This window comes from Cydia strobilella, chromosome 11 (assembly GCF_947568885.1).
Source record: "Cydia strobilella chromosome 11, ilCydStro3.1, whole genome shotgun sequence".
NCBI lineage: Eukaryota > Metazoa > Arthropoda > Insecta > Lepidoptera > Tortricidae > Cydia > Cydia strobilella.
In genome coordinates, this window is record NC_086051.1 from 13,600,199 (window position 1) to 13,615,919 (window position 15,721).

Here is a 15,721-nt window from a genome sequence, read left to right on the forward strand (position 1 = left end):
TATGGTCGGTTGTCAATAAGGCGCTATTTCCATACAGCTTCAATTTGAAATCAACCTTATTGACAAGCGACAATGTTGAAAATGTCACAATTGTTCTACATAATTATAGAATTTAGAGTAGATAGATAAAATTGCAATACCCTTACAGGGTGTCATGTTGTGATACATTATTGATTAAGAACATCTGTAATTTTACCAATGTGAAAGCAATAAATATATATTATTATATTATTATTCTCTTTATTTATCTTTCATCTTAGGCTAGGTTTTTATAATATGGATATAAAAGTAAAATACAAAAACACTTATAAAACATTACAAAAAATATATAAACACATTATAAAAAACCTAACCTAGGGTACCGCCGGCAGCGGGGCAAGGCCCAAGCTGCCGGTGGTCAGGGCCGCAGAGAGAGGAACCGGCGGACTATCCGCGCCGTGTCCAAGATAACCGCCTTCTGCATCTGACCCTTGATCCAACCACCTAGCGAGAGTCTCTCAAGGTGTTGGTCGAGACTCTTCGCTATGAGACCGTTCGCTGAAACGACTATCGGGACAATGATCGTCGAATCAACATCCCACATGGCGGTTATCTCGTGAGCCAAGTCTAGGTACTTACTGGACTTGTCCTTCTCGGCTTTCACGAGATTCTCATCATGGGGGATGGTGATGTCGACGAGCACGGCCCGGCGCTGCGATCGATCTATTATCACAATGTCAGGCTTATTGGCTACAATAGTCCTATCAGTGATGATAGATCGATCCCAATAGAGCGTGGCACGACCATTCTCGAGAACTGGCACAGGTAAATACTTGTAGTACGGTACTTCGCAGTCCACAAGGCCGTATAGAAGAGCAAGCTGCTGGTGAATAATCCTGGCTACGAGATTATGTCTGTGCAAGTACTCGCCGTTAGCAAGATGAGAACAACCGGAAATGATATGCCTGAGTGACTCTCCGGGACGGCGGCATGCCCGACAAATGTCGACCGTACCGTCCTTCAGGATATATTTCCGATAGTTGTTCGTCATCATAACTTCGTCCGCAATTGCACAGGCAAAACCCTCGGTTTCTCCGAAGAGGTCCCCGAATCGTAACCAGTTCACCGACGCGAGCAGGTCTACATCGGGTCCCGTGAGGGCCTTGTAGAACCGCCCGTGTAGCACCTTATTCTCCCATACCGCCTTGCGGCCCGCAGCACTTTGTACCACAGGTTTGTGCCAGTTCTCGTTTGCCAAGGAGAGCGGCGTGAAGTGCCTGTCCACTGCCACCACATCACGATGCATCCCACACTCGTTGTTAAGGAAATAATTCCTGAGATTGCACACCTCGCGGTTGTGGAGATCTTTGGCGTTAAGGAAACCTCGACCTCCACACTTCCGTGAGATGTACAATCTCATAACTGACGAGCGTGGGTGTAGCATACGGTGTGTGGTGAGTAGTAGACGGACCCTCCGATCCAGGGCGTCCAGCTCGGTCTGAGTCCACCTTAGTATGCCAAAGGAGTATATGAGTATGGGCATTACCCAGGCGTTGAAGGCGCGCACTTTATTGCCTCCTGACAAAAGACTGTTAAGGACTTTTGTGAGCCGACTGAAAAAGCGCTCCTTCACCGACCGTCTAATACCCTCGCCCTCAATACCCAACGACTGTGACATACCAAGGTATTTATAGGTTTCTGATTCAGAGATAGATCTGAAAGACATTGTCTCAGAAAGTTGTAAATTTGTTGAATTTACAACCTCCCCCAGCTGTACATGCATAACCGCACACTTATCGACACCAAACTCCATTCTGATGGCGGTACTGAAAACTTCTGTGGTTTTCAATAGCACCATCAAGTCTTGGTTATTTGGCGCAAATAGCTTGAGGTCATCCATGTACAGAAGGTGAGAAATGACTTCACCCTCTCTCCGAAGCTGGCAACCTAACCCTGAATCCTTCAGCAGGGTGCTGAGGGGATTCAGAGCTAGGCAGAACCACAGGGGACTCAGACTGTCACCCTGAAATATTCCTCGCTCGATCCTTATAAAGTCCTGCGGGCCAGGGCGGTCATCTCCACCTCCTGGTTGACGAAGGACTGTGATCCACTGCCTCATACACGCACTTAGGAAGGATATTAAAGCTGCATCAAGTTTATACAGCTCCAATACCCTTCTCAGCCATGAGTGAGGCACCGAATCATAGGCCTTCTTATAGTCAATCCAGGCGGCCGAGAGGCCCCCCCTGTTCCGCCGAACTTGCTGGCATATGGTCATGTCTATGAGGAGGAGCTCTTTAGTACCACGGGACCCAACCCTACATCCATTTTGAGCGGACGCCAAAATGTTGTTAGCGACAATGTGCGCGTTGATTTTTGCTCTCAAAATGGATGTAAGGAGCTTGTAGAGTGTAGGCAAGCACGTGATGGGTCTGTAGTTCTTCGCTTCCGTGGTACTACCGGACTTGTAGAGCAGGAAGGTCACACCAGTTGTTAGGGAAGGTGGGAGGGAACCGAGCTCTAGGGCTTGTTGGAACTGCGTTGCCAACCGTTCGTGCGAGCATCGAAACCATTTTAGCCAGAAGTTGTGCAATCCGTCCGGTCCAGGACTTTTCCAGTTCTGGGCCGTACGGATGGCACAACTTACATCGTCGGGGCTGATGGTAATAGCACCCATAGGTTCGATGTTCTCGCACTCACGTTCGACAACGTCTATCCAACGGCCCTCCGTGTGTTCAACAGGCACTGACCAGATGCTACGCCAGAAATCAGTCATGGCAGTAGCATCCGGCAACCGCATGTCGGACACACGAGGATCGGCTTCCTCCCACCTTCGGTATACCTTCCTTTGGTCACTTTGAAAGAGACGATTCTGCTGGAATCGATCCACACGCTCTCTGTAGCGGCGAATACGGTTTGCCCATGCATAGACTTTCTGCTTTAGAAAGTCGATGCGCTCTGTGACATTGGCCATGTAGTCGCGGGGCCATATAGTATATATTATTATTATTATTATATAATATTTTTGTTAAGGTAGTAGAGAATGAATGACTTTTGACGCGTAGTCTGTGCAAAAGCTGGTTACTTGAAAACTATAAGTAGGTACTTGTTTTTCAAACAGACCGTGTCCTTGGAGCTGCCCTTCTTATTATTTATGGCCGTTAGTGTCACTCGTATCCATTATCTCACACATAAATCTTAGTCCGTATCCGTACCGTACTACGTCAAGCCTTGAGATTGCCCTTTGATTTGAAAGTCGTCACTTAGTACTTACCTACTTACTTGACGACAAAGTAACATGTTCTTCTCGCACGCGACTCCATACTTGAAGTTGTGCTAGATGTATTGAGTCGCGCGCCAGAACGCGAATCATGCTAGAGGGTCTGGTATTAGAAAACCACCACAGTCAAATAAAATTATAAAATTAAACGGTCTTGTATTGGAATTGTCATTAAACTGCCTTAAGCGACACAGCATACCTAAAGGTAAAATTTAATTGTTTAGTTAGATTGTTGCTTGTGTAAATACTAGAAGTAGTTATGTTATGTACCTACTTTACTTCCTAGTCAAGTTTATTAGTATCAAGGATTTCTGTCACGATTGATCGATAATATCGACAGGTTCATAATTGTTAGATATTTGCTAAGACTGTTCCTATTAGTAATGTAGACTGGTTTAGTTGTAGGCTTGACAGCCTACACCAAGCCTAAGACAGACGCTAAAGTAGTAAAGTGAGATAGACATATATAGCTCTCTGACGTTGAGCAGGCCTGCAATGTACCTAGAGTTTATTTGAGTATATAATATTATTGTAATTTAATGTTTTATAAAACATTATCAACATTGTTATAAATATTGTTAATAATTGATTAATACCAGTAAATGTCTAGTATTGTATCTTAGCATACCTAAAACTGTTGATGAAAACAAAACGCCATTGATATGAGGAATAACGAAACGCAAGTGTCAAGAAGTACTGATTTCTAATATATAAATGAGAACATTTAGAACGCTTTGTAAAAATAACATTAAACTACATATCTTTCAGCAGATAAATATAGTTTTAATTGGTAATTCCACCAGCCGATATTATAATTGAATGCGATTCAGCGGAATACCTACGTGTAAACTGCTTTTTATTACAGATATCGTAGGTTTTTTTATTAGAGTATGATTAATTTTGGAAATGAGTAACACACATTTCACCTATCTTCGACCGAAGGTAGCACTCTTCTCGGCAAAGAGAGAATTAAAACACCATAAAACCTAAAATACGAGAAACAGATTGCGTTTCAGAATTAAATTGTTAGTATGGCTTAGTGTTACTCAAGTAAATCCTTGGAACCGATTTGGCTGGTTTTTTTATTGAGATAGTGTATAATAATCATTCAATGACAACGATAAATTAAACATATTTGAAACAGGGTCTATCGCGAATTTTTTTATTACCTTTTCATTGACCTTTATTTCATTTTCATAGACTATTCTTCGGGTAGTTACAAAAATATCTGCTTTGACATTTTGCTGGGATATCACCATCAGTTATCCGCGACCCAGTGAAGCCTGCGCCGAAACTTCGCAAATAAAGTAAATTCGCGATAGACCGGCCGGTTTCAAATATGTTTAATGTATTTAAAACGCGCAAGTTTTAAATGCTATATATTATGAGTTTATTTAATGTATGCAGGATAAATTTATGTTACCATCTAGTCTATATCTAAAGAGCACAACAAGTAAAACAAAACAAGGGCCTTCAATGATAACTTTTATCACGCACTTGCATTTAGCATCTTACATAATAACTTTTACTGATAAGACTACATAATCATACCGTTGCCAGGCACAAGCAACTGTTTACATTGTAACAACAATATCAACACACCATATGTGTTATATGTATATACCTACACATAATATGTGTTTATGCTCCTTACTTTAGCGTTTTTCTGTTTTTTTGACCCTATCTAAGTTCCCTGCCCAATTTTATCCGAATTAATACCAAAATGTAATGATTTTGCATACCTACATTACATTGTCTTACAAACAGTTTGGGGGATGAGTCTGCTTGTTTCACTTGAATTCTTAATGTATATCTTTGACTATGTTATCATAAACTTATTCGCATTATCATTATCATGGAAGGAATGATGGGACAATTAGCAATTAAAAAACTTACCTTAATATTGTCTTCGGTTACCGCCATAGTTACTCATGAAATAAAACTATGAAAACGGATTAATCCGTTTTCATAGTTTTATTACCTTAACTCCTTATAAATAAGTGCAGGTTTCTAGTACAGTATGGTTGCTGTTTTGTGATTAAACGAACTGCAGTTAGGACTAAGATAGCACTCTCACTTTCACCTAGTATCAAATATCATGCAATGTTTTTTACATATAAATCTTCACTTAATATTTCGCAGTATATTACACAAAGATTTATTAGTTAGCCTTTAGGTATAATGCAACGCGTTTTAACTTGACACTGACATGACAGATATTTTTCTTCTGCCCATAAAGGTATCATAATTCATAATGCGATTCCCTAAAAAAGTTTTGTAGGTTATTACCCAAAAAATGTATGTCACCATGGAAATTTGAAACTCGAAAACCTTCCAAATTGTTAAATCACGACGCGTAAGTTGTCACCATAATAACAAACAAACACACATAACATTGAACCGTGTTACCATGCAGTAGAGTTCACAATTCCCATTGTGTTCGTGAACGTAAATTCCACCTAATGCTGTTTTCAATTGGGTGTTTTCCAACAAGTCTCATAATAACAGTTTCCTCGACCGCGCTTGCATAGTTTCTTCTTGAACGTTTTATTTTTAGAAAAACAAACCTTAGTGATTATCGATTTAGTTTTTAGGGTTCCGTACCCAAAGGGTAAAAACGGGACCCTATTACTAATGTCCGTCTGTCTGTCACCAGGCTGTATCTCATGAACCGTGACAGCTAGACAGTTGAAATTTTTACAGATGATGTATTTGTGGCGCTATAACAACAAATACTAAAAAGTACGGAACCCTCCGTGAGCGAGTCCGACTCGCACTTGTCCGGTTTTTATTATATTTTTATACTAAAACCATCGCTTACCATCAGGTGATCCGTCTGCTCGTTCGCCTCCTATATTATAAAAAAAAACATTGCAACTCCTAAATGCTGAATTACTAAGAGACTATGATACAAGTTTTAGTGGAATTTTGATTTATTGCTGGTTAAGGCGAAGCTATGTACCTACTAATGACAAATTAAGGGTACGTATTTCACCAACCCTCATTTTCAATGCACCGCAACATTGATAATTGGATTTGACAATTAAACTGTAGAGCAAACAAGATATGTGATGTTTTGATAGCGTTACGTAAGATGTGACTAACTTTTGCATTCACCTTGTCGTGGTCACGGGACGCGGCCGCCGCCGAACATCCGAAAATATTGGCACTATTAGCGTTTTTTACTCGAACCCGCGAGTTATCTATTACGTTTACCATTATGTCATTACGGTCATTCATTAAGTTGTAAATAGAGAAACGAAGCTTTAGCACTCAAGACTAACTAAACTAATAACTCGGTAGAGTTAGACCAAGATAAGTCTGCAAAGATTTTGATAGCAAACGCAGTGCAATTGTAATACGCCACAATTTCATAGAAGTTTGATGTTTAAAATAACACTTGCACTGCGTGTACTATAAAAATCGTTGCAGTTATCTTGGTTTAACATTCAAATAATCTTTACACTTATGTTTTTTTTAAATATACCTAATATACCTATACCCACATATGTTTTCATGTCAAGTACCTATTCTGTTGAGTAAGTCAAGTATTGCAAAATGCAAATCACGTTTCACATTATCTTTCAAGTGAGAATATTTACTTTGGTTAGGTACATGCTTTCTTTTTATGTGTAGGTAAGGTACAGTATGTCAAAGATCGCCATCGCAATTATGCAGTTATGTACATGAGCATGACCGTAATGCTTTTGGAGCAAATGGTTCATGGATCTATCTGAAAAATAATTTAGACTTCGACTAATTCATCGCCTCTTTGTTACAGACATCGCTGTCACATCTGGAGACCAACTCGAGTTCTACACAGGCTCTAACAAAACCAGGTCTGAAAGCGGCCGGCTGCGGGACCTCACCGCCCTGGCCTACGATGCCGTTCACAACATGCTGCTCTTCGTCGACAAACAGAACGACAACGCCTCCATCTTCAACTACAACCTGGCCACCAAGAAATACCAGCCCCTCGTCCGGAAGGGTCCGACGGAAAACATTCAGGGCCTCGCTTTCGATCCAGTACAGAGCCTTCTTTTCTGGACCGATTTTCAAAAGAGAAGCATTTACTGGATCGATCTGAAACCGGGATCCAAAAATGGCGACTACGGAAACCTTCTAATCAACCTAGGTGACCAACTCCCAAGGGCTATAGCGGTAGACAGCTGTAGAGGCTACATATACTGGACCAACACTAACGTAGCATCCGGCGCGTCCATCGAGCGAGCTCGTTTTGATGGATCCGAGAGAAAAACGATTATATCTACAAACATTCATTTGCCAACCAGCATATTTGTGGACCAACAAACGCAGAGACTTTACTGGGCTGATGACAAAGAAGGCATCCACTATTCGATCGAGAGCTCCGATTTGGATGGGACTCCGGAAAGCAGACAGACTTTACACAGCGGCACGGAACATCAGCCGAATGCGTTAACCGTCTCTAATGACAGTCTGTATTGGGTAGACTGGGGCTTTAGGAAAGTGTGGAAATTGCCAAAAAATGCTCGGCAGAACGCGGAACCGGAGGACATGATTGATTTCAAGACCACGCCTTTTGGAATTGTCGCTAACTACTTAATATCAGATCAGGCTGCCGGAGTTCCTGAATGCAGCAATTTACTTCGTCTTTCGCAGAATACGTCGGCTATTGACAACTCGTTTGCCGTGCCGCAGGACGCGGGGTTGTTCTGCTTGCACGGCCGCAAGATCGAGGGACAAGATGCATGTACGTGTTCTCCTGGTTACAACGGTGATCGATGCGAGACCTCCGTTTGTCAGAACTTCTGCCTCCAAGGCGAATGCACGTTTGACGCTAATAAAGGGGAACCCACTTGCAGGTATTTATTTCCTGCTATTATTTGTTGCCAAATTTGAAACCTAACTAGACACACTTTCTTATAAACATTCTGTGCACGTCCATGCGCAGGTATGAACGGCTCACTGACTGTGCGAAGCGTATGAGGGCATCCATTAATCACGTCATACGAAGTAAGGGGTGAGGGGGTCTATAAAAAATCACAAATGATCACCAAGGGAAGAGGAGGGTTTAAGGAAGTATGGCGTGTAATTTTTTCTTAAATTGGGACAAGCCTAAAAATATAATAAACGGTACTAGCAGGTACCATTTAGCGTATTTAACGTTAACAATGTGTTGTGTCACTGTGTGAAAATCGTTAAAAGGCTCAAAAACTTGCTAAAAACGTATGACGTGATTAATGGATTACTCTACCCCCTATTACTCTATAGTCTATCCGCTTAATTGAAATTGAAATTACCTATCTAAAAAATCTCAGCACGTGTTGTGTATACACGAAATATAATTTGCGCCGATTCGACATACAAATTGTTAGAGAGATCGGTGCAAATTATATTTCGTTAACGAATGATTCACGTAGGGAATGCGAACAAATAAATTAGCACAAATTACATTTTATAATATTTTATTCCAGGTGTCAAAAAGGCTTCACAGGAGCGCGTTGCGAGGTGGACATGTGCGAAGGTTTCTGCCTGAACAACGGCATCTGTTCCGTGGAGACCAACTCGCCAGTCTGCACGTGCATCGGAGACCACACTGGCCACCGATGCGAAAAGACCGTTGAGACTCCACATGTGATTACTGTTAATGAGCCTTGCAAGTGAGTTCAGTTGATAAACTTACAGATATTTATCATACAGTGTGGCTCAAAACTACGTTGACAATTTTTTTTTTGTTTCATGTTATTGATAATATAATAAATTGTTGTTTGATAATTTTTAATTCATAGAAAGTACGCCTAACTAAGTCCCGCACAACCATTAGTCAAAATAAGGAATACTAACTGGATCCAACATTTTTCGTAACTTATAGAAGCAGCAGTTAGAAGCTGACTGTACACATTAAAAAAATTGATGCTTGGTCGTTTGATATAATAATAACTCAACCATTTGGCCAAATAAAGGAACCTAACTAAAGCGAAACATTTTCAGTTGCACCAAAGACAAGACAACAAAGCTATCCGCGTTAGAAGTCAGCGACGAATTTGTGACTGTCCCATGTAACGACGGCTGGGATTCCGTACGAGACCCCATCCTCATGGTGCTGGGGATCCTATGCGGTCTCCTGTGTCTGGTCTGCGCTGTGCTGGTGACGAAGATCCTGCATTTGAAGAAGCGGCCAAGGTAAGAATTGAATAGTTTTGCATGGTTTTGAAAGTAAACCCTTATTAACACTGCTTTTGTTTTTCTAGGATAGTTGTACATACATATTTAGTGGTCCTTACAGGTAAACTTACGGAATGGGTCGAATGATTGAATGAAACAATTGTGTCAATGTAAGGGGAAGGGGCCTATGTTATTGTTCAATAATATTAGTAAGCAAAAAAGTATTTAAAATTTACTTTTAGCTCAGGCAACCAGCCAGGCAGGCAGGGTGCAGCGCCTTAGCGAATACATTTAAATTAAAAGCGATTATCCCGTTTAATATGCAAAAAATGTGAACTTTTGCGGCCCATATTTTCCAAGTCACAATAAAAAAAAGTAGAAAATAGACAGGAGCGCACTGAAATAAGGTTAAAAATTCCTTATTTTCGCTCAGTACAGTTACGACCAGTTTTTGTAAATTTACCTGCCGAGTAAAGCATCTACCTGTATTATAATAACGATATAGAAACGATTTACGTTTCGCGCAATTTACAATACGTACTTCTCAAGCCTCAAGGTATTCTTCAAGGTTCCGTCAGTTCATGTGTAAAAACAATAATCGCAATATTACTTCCATACTCGATAGGTTCAGTGAACTTTGCTACTGTTATGAAACTAGTAAAAGTAGTATTGCCTTCATAAAAGTGTCTACCCGTATTCAGGTGCCTTTGGAGCAGCAGCCCAAGTTACTTCCGTGCTTTAAACGGATACGATAATTTGGAGGCACAAACGAGTCCATAGGTATTGTTTTTTTTTAAGCGCCCTTCATTTGTGATCGTTTGTGTGTTCAACTAATGGTGCATCCGTTTGCAGTTTCAATTAAATATCTAGGGTTAAATTAAATATCAGAGCGCACCGCCTCAGGTGAACCTGTAATGTGTGATCCTTGATTATATAATTCAATAAGAAGTCAAAAATTTGCTTGATCTCTTGAGGCGATGTTCTCGTAAAACGATGGGAATATCCGCTCAGCAAAGCCTGGCAAGCAACGCAAGCATGATAACAATTTATAAAATTTGCATAAATTGCATAATAGTAGATATTTTTCAATTATTGGGCCGTTCAAGTATTAGGTACCTATACGTATCTATATAACAAGAATTTTGTTATTCTTATACTTCATTATTTAATATTTTAACGACCCTATAATTGCATAAATACTATTAATCTTGACTGCAAACTAATTTGTTTACGTTTGGTTACAAATTGATTGTAATCAAAACGTGTCTTGAGTTGCTTCTAATTTCACTGGGTGTTCATTAGTGCGTATTTATGTGGAAGGAATTTCTATATCATCCATAACATCGGGTTTGTAGGGAAAACTAACTTAATATACGATTCCAAAATGTCCCATATTCAATAGTATTTATTGTAGTGTAAAACTGACTTATCCCTTTATTACGCTATCTAGGTCAGAAACAACACCACTTTTGATCCTGTATGGGTCCTGTTTTTCATTCAATTACATACTTCTGTATGAAGTACTGTTTTGTGTTCTGTTTGTCTGTGTTCTGTTTTGTATGTGTCTGTTCTTAATGATTCTTCATTAATACAATTGAGCGTCAAGAAGCCTTGAGCGCACTGCTTTTTATGCAATATTAAGGGTTTAAGCAGGTAAGAAGGTACTTGTTATTATCAGGTACCTTCGGTATAAATAAGGCGTACAAAATACAAACAAAAGTGATCTACACTAGTGATTCCCAAAGTTGACTGGGCTCTGACCCACGTAACAAAAACTGCTAAATTCAGGACCTACCTCTTGGGCGTCCAAAAAAGGGGGCATACAATATTATTGGTAACGCTCAAATGCCCTAGTACCTTCAGGGCCCACTAAATATTCGCTCGCGATCCATAGTTTGGGAAATACTGATCTACACAACAATAGTGCATAAAGTAAACTTATTAATGTACACACCCGCTCAATTTAAATGTCCTCTGAAACGTTATTTTGTGTATGACGTATCAGTCTCGGTATAACCCATTATGTTAATTGAGCAAATCACATTTAAATGTGGTGTAGCATATCGTAGCATTAGCATGGCATTCGAGCCCTCCGAAATCCAATACGTCACTACGTACGTCAGGGTAAATACGGAGTATATCATGCGTACTTTTGAAATTTTATCAGTAATATTTACATACGTACGTAATTGTAACAGTTACCTAGTTACAAACACGCTATGTATCTTTGCATATGAATAAAAATCTGTTGACAAGGTCTTAGAATAATTATAAAATTCTGCATTTTTTAGTAAATTTTAATTGTAATTAAATAAGCCTGTACACACCGGCTGCGTGTGCGTAGACGTGCACGTGGGCGTTGTAATATACAGATCCTTATGAGCGATGGCACACCGCTTGCGTGACGTGTGTGTGCACGGCTGAAACATTTTAGCGCACGTACACGTGTATTATGCACACGCAGCCGGTGTACTTTGGCTTTAAATGGATTCATGCTAGCTCAAAATGTGTATTATTGACGCGATCAAAATTTTCTTTACAGTACATTTGGTGCTTCATTACGACATCCGGTGCGCACATTACGTAACTATTACGTCGAAAATTTAAAGGGCTATATGTACTGTAAAACGTTGTACGATACACGTGCGAATAGGTAAATCGCAACACGTGTCGATACTGTCGATTTAAAACACTCCCTTCGGTCGTGTTCGCATTTCCTATTTTTCGCACTTGTATCGTAAATAACTATTACATTATTTGCATGCATTAAACATCCAATATATCATCTACCTAGACATACCAAATGTATTGGCTACGATGCATTAAATTGCGTTGTTAATGGTTTAAACGCATGATTGATAATGATAATGTAATCGTAGATATAATTACATAAGTAACTGGGTAGGTACCTACTGTAATCTTTTAAGAATTCACATCATATAAAAGGGTGTATTAAATGGATTATCGACTGCCTGTTTCATTGGCAATTTATAGTATATATATAAACTTATACCTCGTTTTATTTAGCATTAGAAAAGGGATACCTATACAATCTTAGCGTGTCTTTTTATTGAAAAGCACTAAAAAATAAGTCACAGCAAATAATGTAACAATTATGTATATAGCAAAGACATTGGTGGTTCTCGTTTGTATGGGAGAAAAATTCAAACACCAGCTAGAAGAAGCGGGTGCCCCCTTATTTTGGTACACTTAATATGTTGATAAAATACTCCAAGTTTGATAACTTTATTTCTACTACAAGGGGGTGCTTAAACAAATAAACACATTGAAATTTTTCAACATTGTATGAAATCCAAAAAAATTGTTATTATTTTTGAGATTGCTATTTAAGTAGTTGTTTTTACATAATTAGAAAATGTGATGTATTAGTTATTAATAACTTATTAAGTAATAAAAAAATATTATTTATATGTATTTCTTCTGAATTTTTTAGGTGTAATTCAAAAAATCAAGCTTTTATTATAAAAAATAGAAATGATTTTCTACTTCAAAACTTATAAATCACATGTTCAAATAGTGTGAAAACAGATACATATTTAAATAAAATAAAAATAAAAAATAAGTACCTATTTTTCTTGGTTTTCATGTGTGGTTTTCATACAACATAAATAATTTCAGTGGTTGAGCACCCCCTCGTAGAGGCAGATAACGAATTTTCGATTACCGCGATAGGCCCTCTGTTTTCAAGCGCTTTTAGTGTGAGCTGTGACAAATTTATCCGCCGATTTTGCGACTCGAATCTCATGTTCTCATGTTAAACTCGCCTTTTGTTGACGTTTCATTGACAGCATTTGTATTGTTCCAGAATAAAGAAACGCATCATAGTCAACAAGAACGTGACGCCGCTGACGGCGCGGCCCGACCAGTGCGAGATCACTATTGAAAACTGCTGCAACATGAATATTTGCGAAACTGTAAGTACTTTACACTTAACATGTAAAGTTACAATCCCCCATTTCAAAGTAGGTACTTAAACTGTCTTTGAAAGTTAACAAAAATCTGCAGCTACGGACTAAAAATATACCTTCAAGTGGGATAGCTCGGGACGGGGAGATAACTTCAGACAATTTTTTTGATTACGAACTGACATAGCTAGTTGAAAATTTTACCCTAACGCAGCGTCTTACGCGAATAACTCCTGAACGCGAAGCGAACCGGCGCGGCGCGGCGCAGTTGCTCGCCTACGTAGTACGCTGCGTTACTGGTTTACTGGTAAATTTTAATTCAAAGATAAAAGTACACTGCTGTCAGCCACCTTCATATAGTTGGGGAATATTGTCCCCAGTTATTTACCCTACTTGACGATACTTACCTAATGCAATTTCTTCTCACGATTTCTACTGTCCTTTTGTCGTACTGCTTTTTTTATGCGAATAACAACAATACAAGATCGTTCTGGCACTGGAGTATGTCCATGTACCTAATACTACTACACAATTACCTACTAAATATGTTTGATGATTAGTTGATTGTTGCATCGTTAGGTACTCGCACCTCGTCAAAAATATTTAGAGGCAATAATACTTGTATAGTATTAGATTATCAGGTGAATTTTGCTTGGACTGGGGGGAAGAAAAAAGATCACCACCGAGCCTAGCCTAGATGACAATCGCTGATAGAAAACGCAAATCGAAACTTAAATAATGTATGGAAATAGTTGCGTATCTTTTCGTAGCATCTGTTATCCCGATACCTAAATTTTTTCTGTTCGTTTGACGTTTGTCGATGTCGATGTACCATTGTCATTTTGGCTAGGCCCCCTGATAGCACCTCGACTATAAAAATAAACTTGATTCTGTATTTGTGCCAACCTCAATCAAAAGGGTACTTATTGTCGGTTGTCAATAAGGCACTATGTCCATATAGCTTCAATTTGAAATCAACCTTATTGACAAGCGACAAATGTGGTACCTTTTGGTTGAAAATGTCACAGTTTGTTATGTCATGTTACGACAAATTTGACGCTGCAATATTCTTAACCAAATCCTACTATCAAATACTAATCAATGCATGTGAGGCTGTGCATTTTTTGCAATTTGTACAATCCTCGCATACGTACGAAGGTTAATTCAACCACTGAGTCTGAGTAAATTATTAATAGAACAATTAAATTCATAAAAATCGCACGATTTCACTTATGCTAGTCTGTAATAGGATATGAGAAAATTACATCAATGATATAGCGAAAACGTTGCATGAATATAATCGTCACATTCCGTACCTATAAGTAATATGTTTTAGACTATATTATAATGTAATATAACGATTTATTTATAATATAGCCAATGTAAAATAGGGATATACCTAACGATATAAATAAGGCACGAATGTAGAATTGCAGACCGAATATATTGACAACTCCAGATTGACAAACGGTACTTTCTCTATATCTAGACAGCCTACATTACACTCCTCCACAATAAATTATTAATAACACAATAAACTAAAAGGACTCCCTTAATGAGTACATCAACAAAACTAAAGATCTAACCTAGTAATTCCCTTAAGGCGACATTGCCTAAAAGGACGAGCTTGGGGCGGTAACGGTGTGATATACGATTTATCTTACATTATAATATAGTAATCTGATATGTATGTATCAGGATATTTTTTGAGAAATGCGTCAGATTGCATTTCTAAATTACGTATTATATTTAACTAGGTAGTTTACTAGTTATTAGATAGAGGTTATAATTGGAACGCTAAATAGTAAAAAATATACTATTCAAATAATACTATGACAATCATGATTTTGTACCACGTAACCATTTTTGCACAGGTAAATAGAATCGAGCAAGCATTCGACAACGAATAACAGTCGTCATTTAAGGTTAAAATTTCGATCACTTTGCTTCTCTGCCAGGGGTCACGCTCACGCGTACTAACAAGTAACAACTAACATACTGAATCGATTTATGAGTTTCTATCGATAAATTAAATCGAAGTTTTCGTTAAGCCTGAATCAAAAATGCTGATTTGACATTACTACGAAGGCTGATAAATAAATAAGGGATTACTTGTGAAGGGCTATATAACCGGGCGAACGTAAATGAGACCGTTCAGTAACACAAGGCAGGCAATCCCTGTCTGTACCTTTGTATACTAGTTTTTTCTTCGAAAAATCACGCTAATTAGAAATTTAGTAGCATTTAAGTGCTAGAAGAAGAAACGCATAGATCGAACTGCTGATAGTTAACTGTAGATAACCTTGTAAAACCCTTGGTAGGTGCTTGTGACTTACATGCTTTCATTCAAGCTACAACATGGTAGAATAAATGATATAATTATATCCTT

The 15,721-nt window shown here is 38.8% G+C and overlaps 1 protein-coding gene and 1 long non-coding RNA gene across 4 annotated transcripts in view; both read left to right on the forward strand.

The window, feature by feature from the left end:
• The window catches only part of LOC134745668 (uncharacterized), a 447,357-nt gene that overhangs the window by 174,427 nt on the left and 257,209 nt on the right, over positions 1-15,721 (forward strand). The window lies entirely within an intron of this gene.
• Positions 1-15,721, forward strand: part of LOC134745541 (protein cueball) — a 34,341-nt gene that overhangs the window by 14,457 nt on the left and 4,163 nt on the right. The window contains exons 2-6 of one of the 3 annotated variants that reach the window (XR_010128192.1): positions 7,041-8,103; positions 8,716-8,901; positions 9,233-9,424; positions 10,108-10,186; positions 13,233-13,341. Coding sequence is in view for 2 of the 3 variants with exons in the window: in XM_063679601.1 (XP_063535671.1) it covers positions 7,041-8,103; positions 8,716-8,901; positions 9,233-9,424; positions 13,233-13,341; positions 15,207-15,242 (1,586 nt within the window). In the remaining variant the exon portion in view is untranslated. Of the gene's footprint in view, positions 1-7,040; positions 8,104-8,715; positions 8,902-9,232; positions 9,425-10,107; positions 10,187-13,232; positions 13,342-15,206; positions 15,308-15,721 lie in introns of those variants that run through there. The other 2 variants (XM_063679601.1, XM_063679600.1) reach the window with 2 other exon arrangements.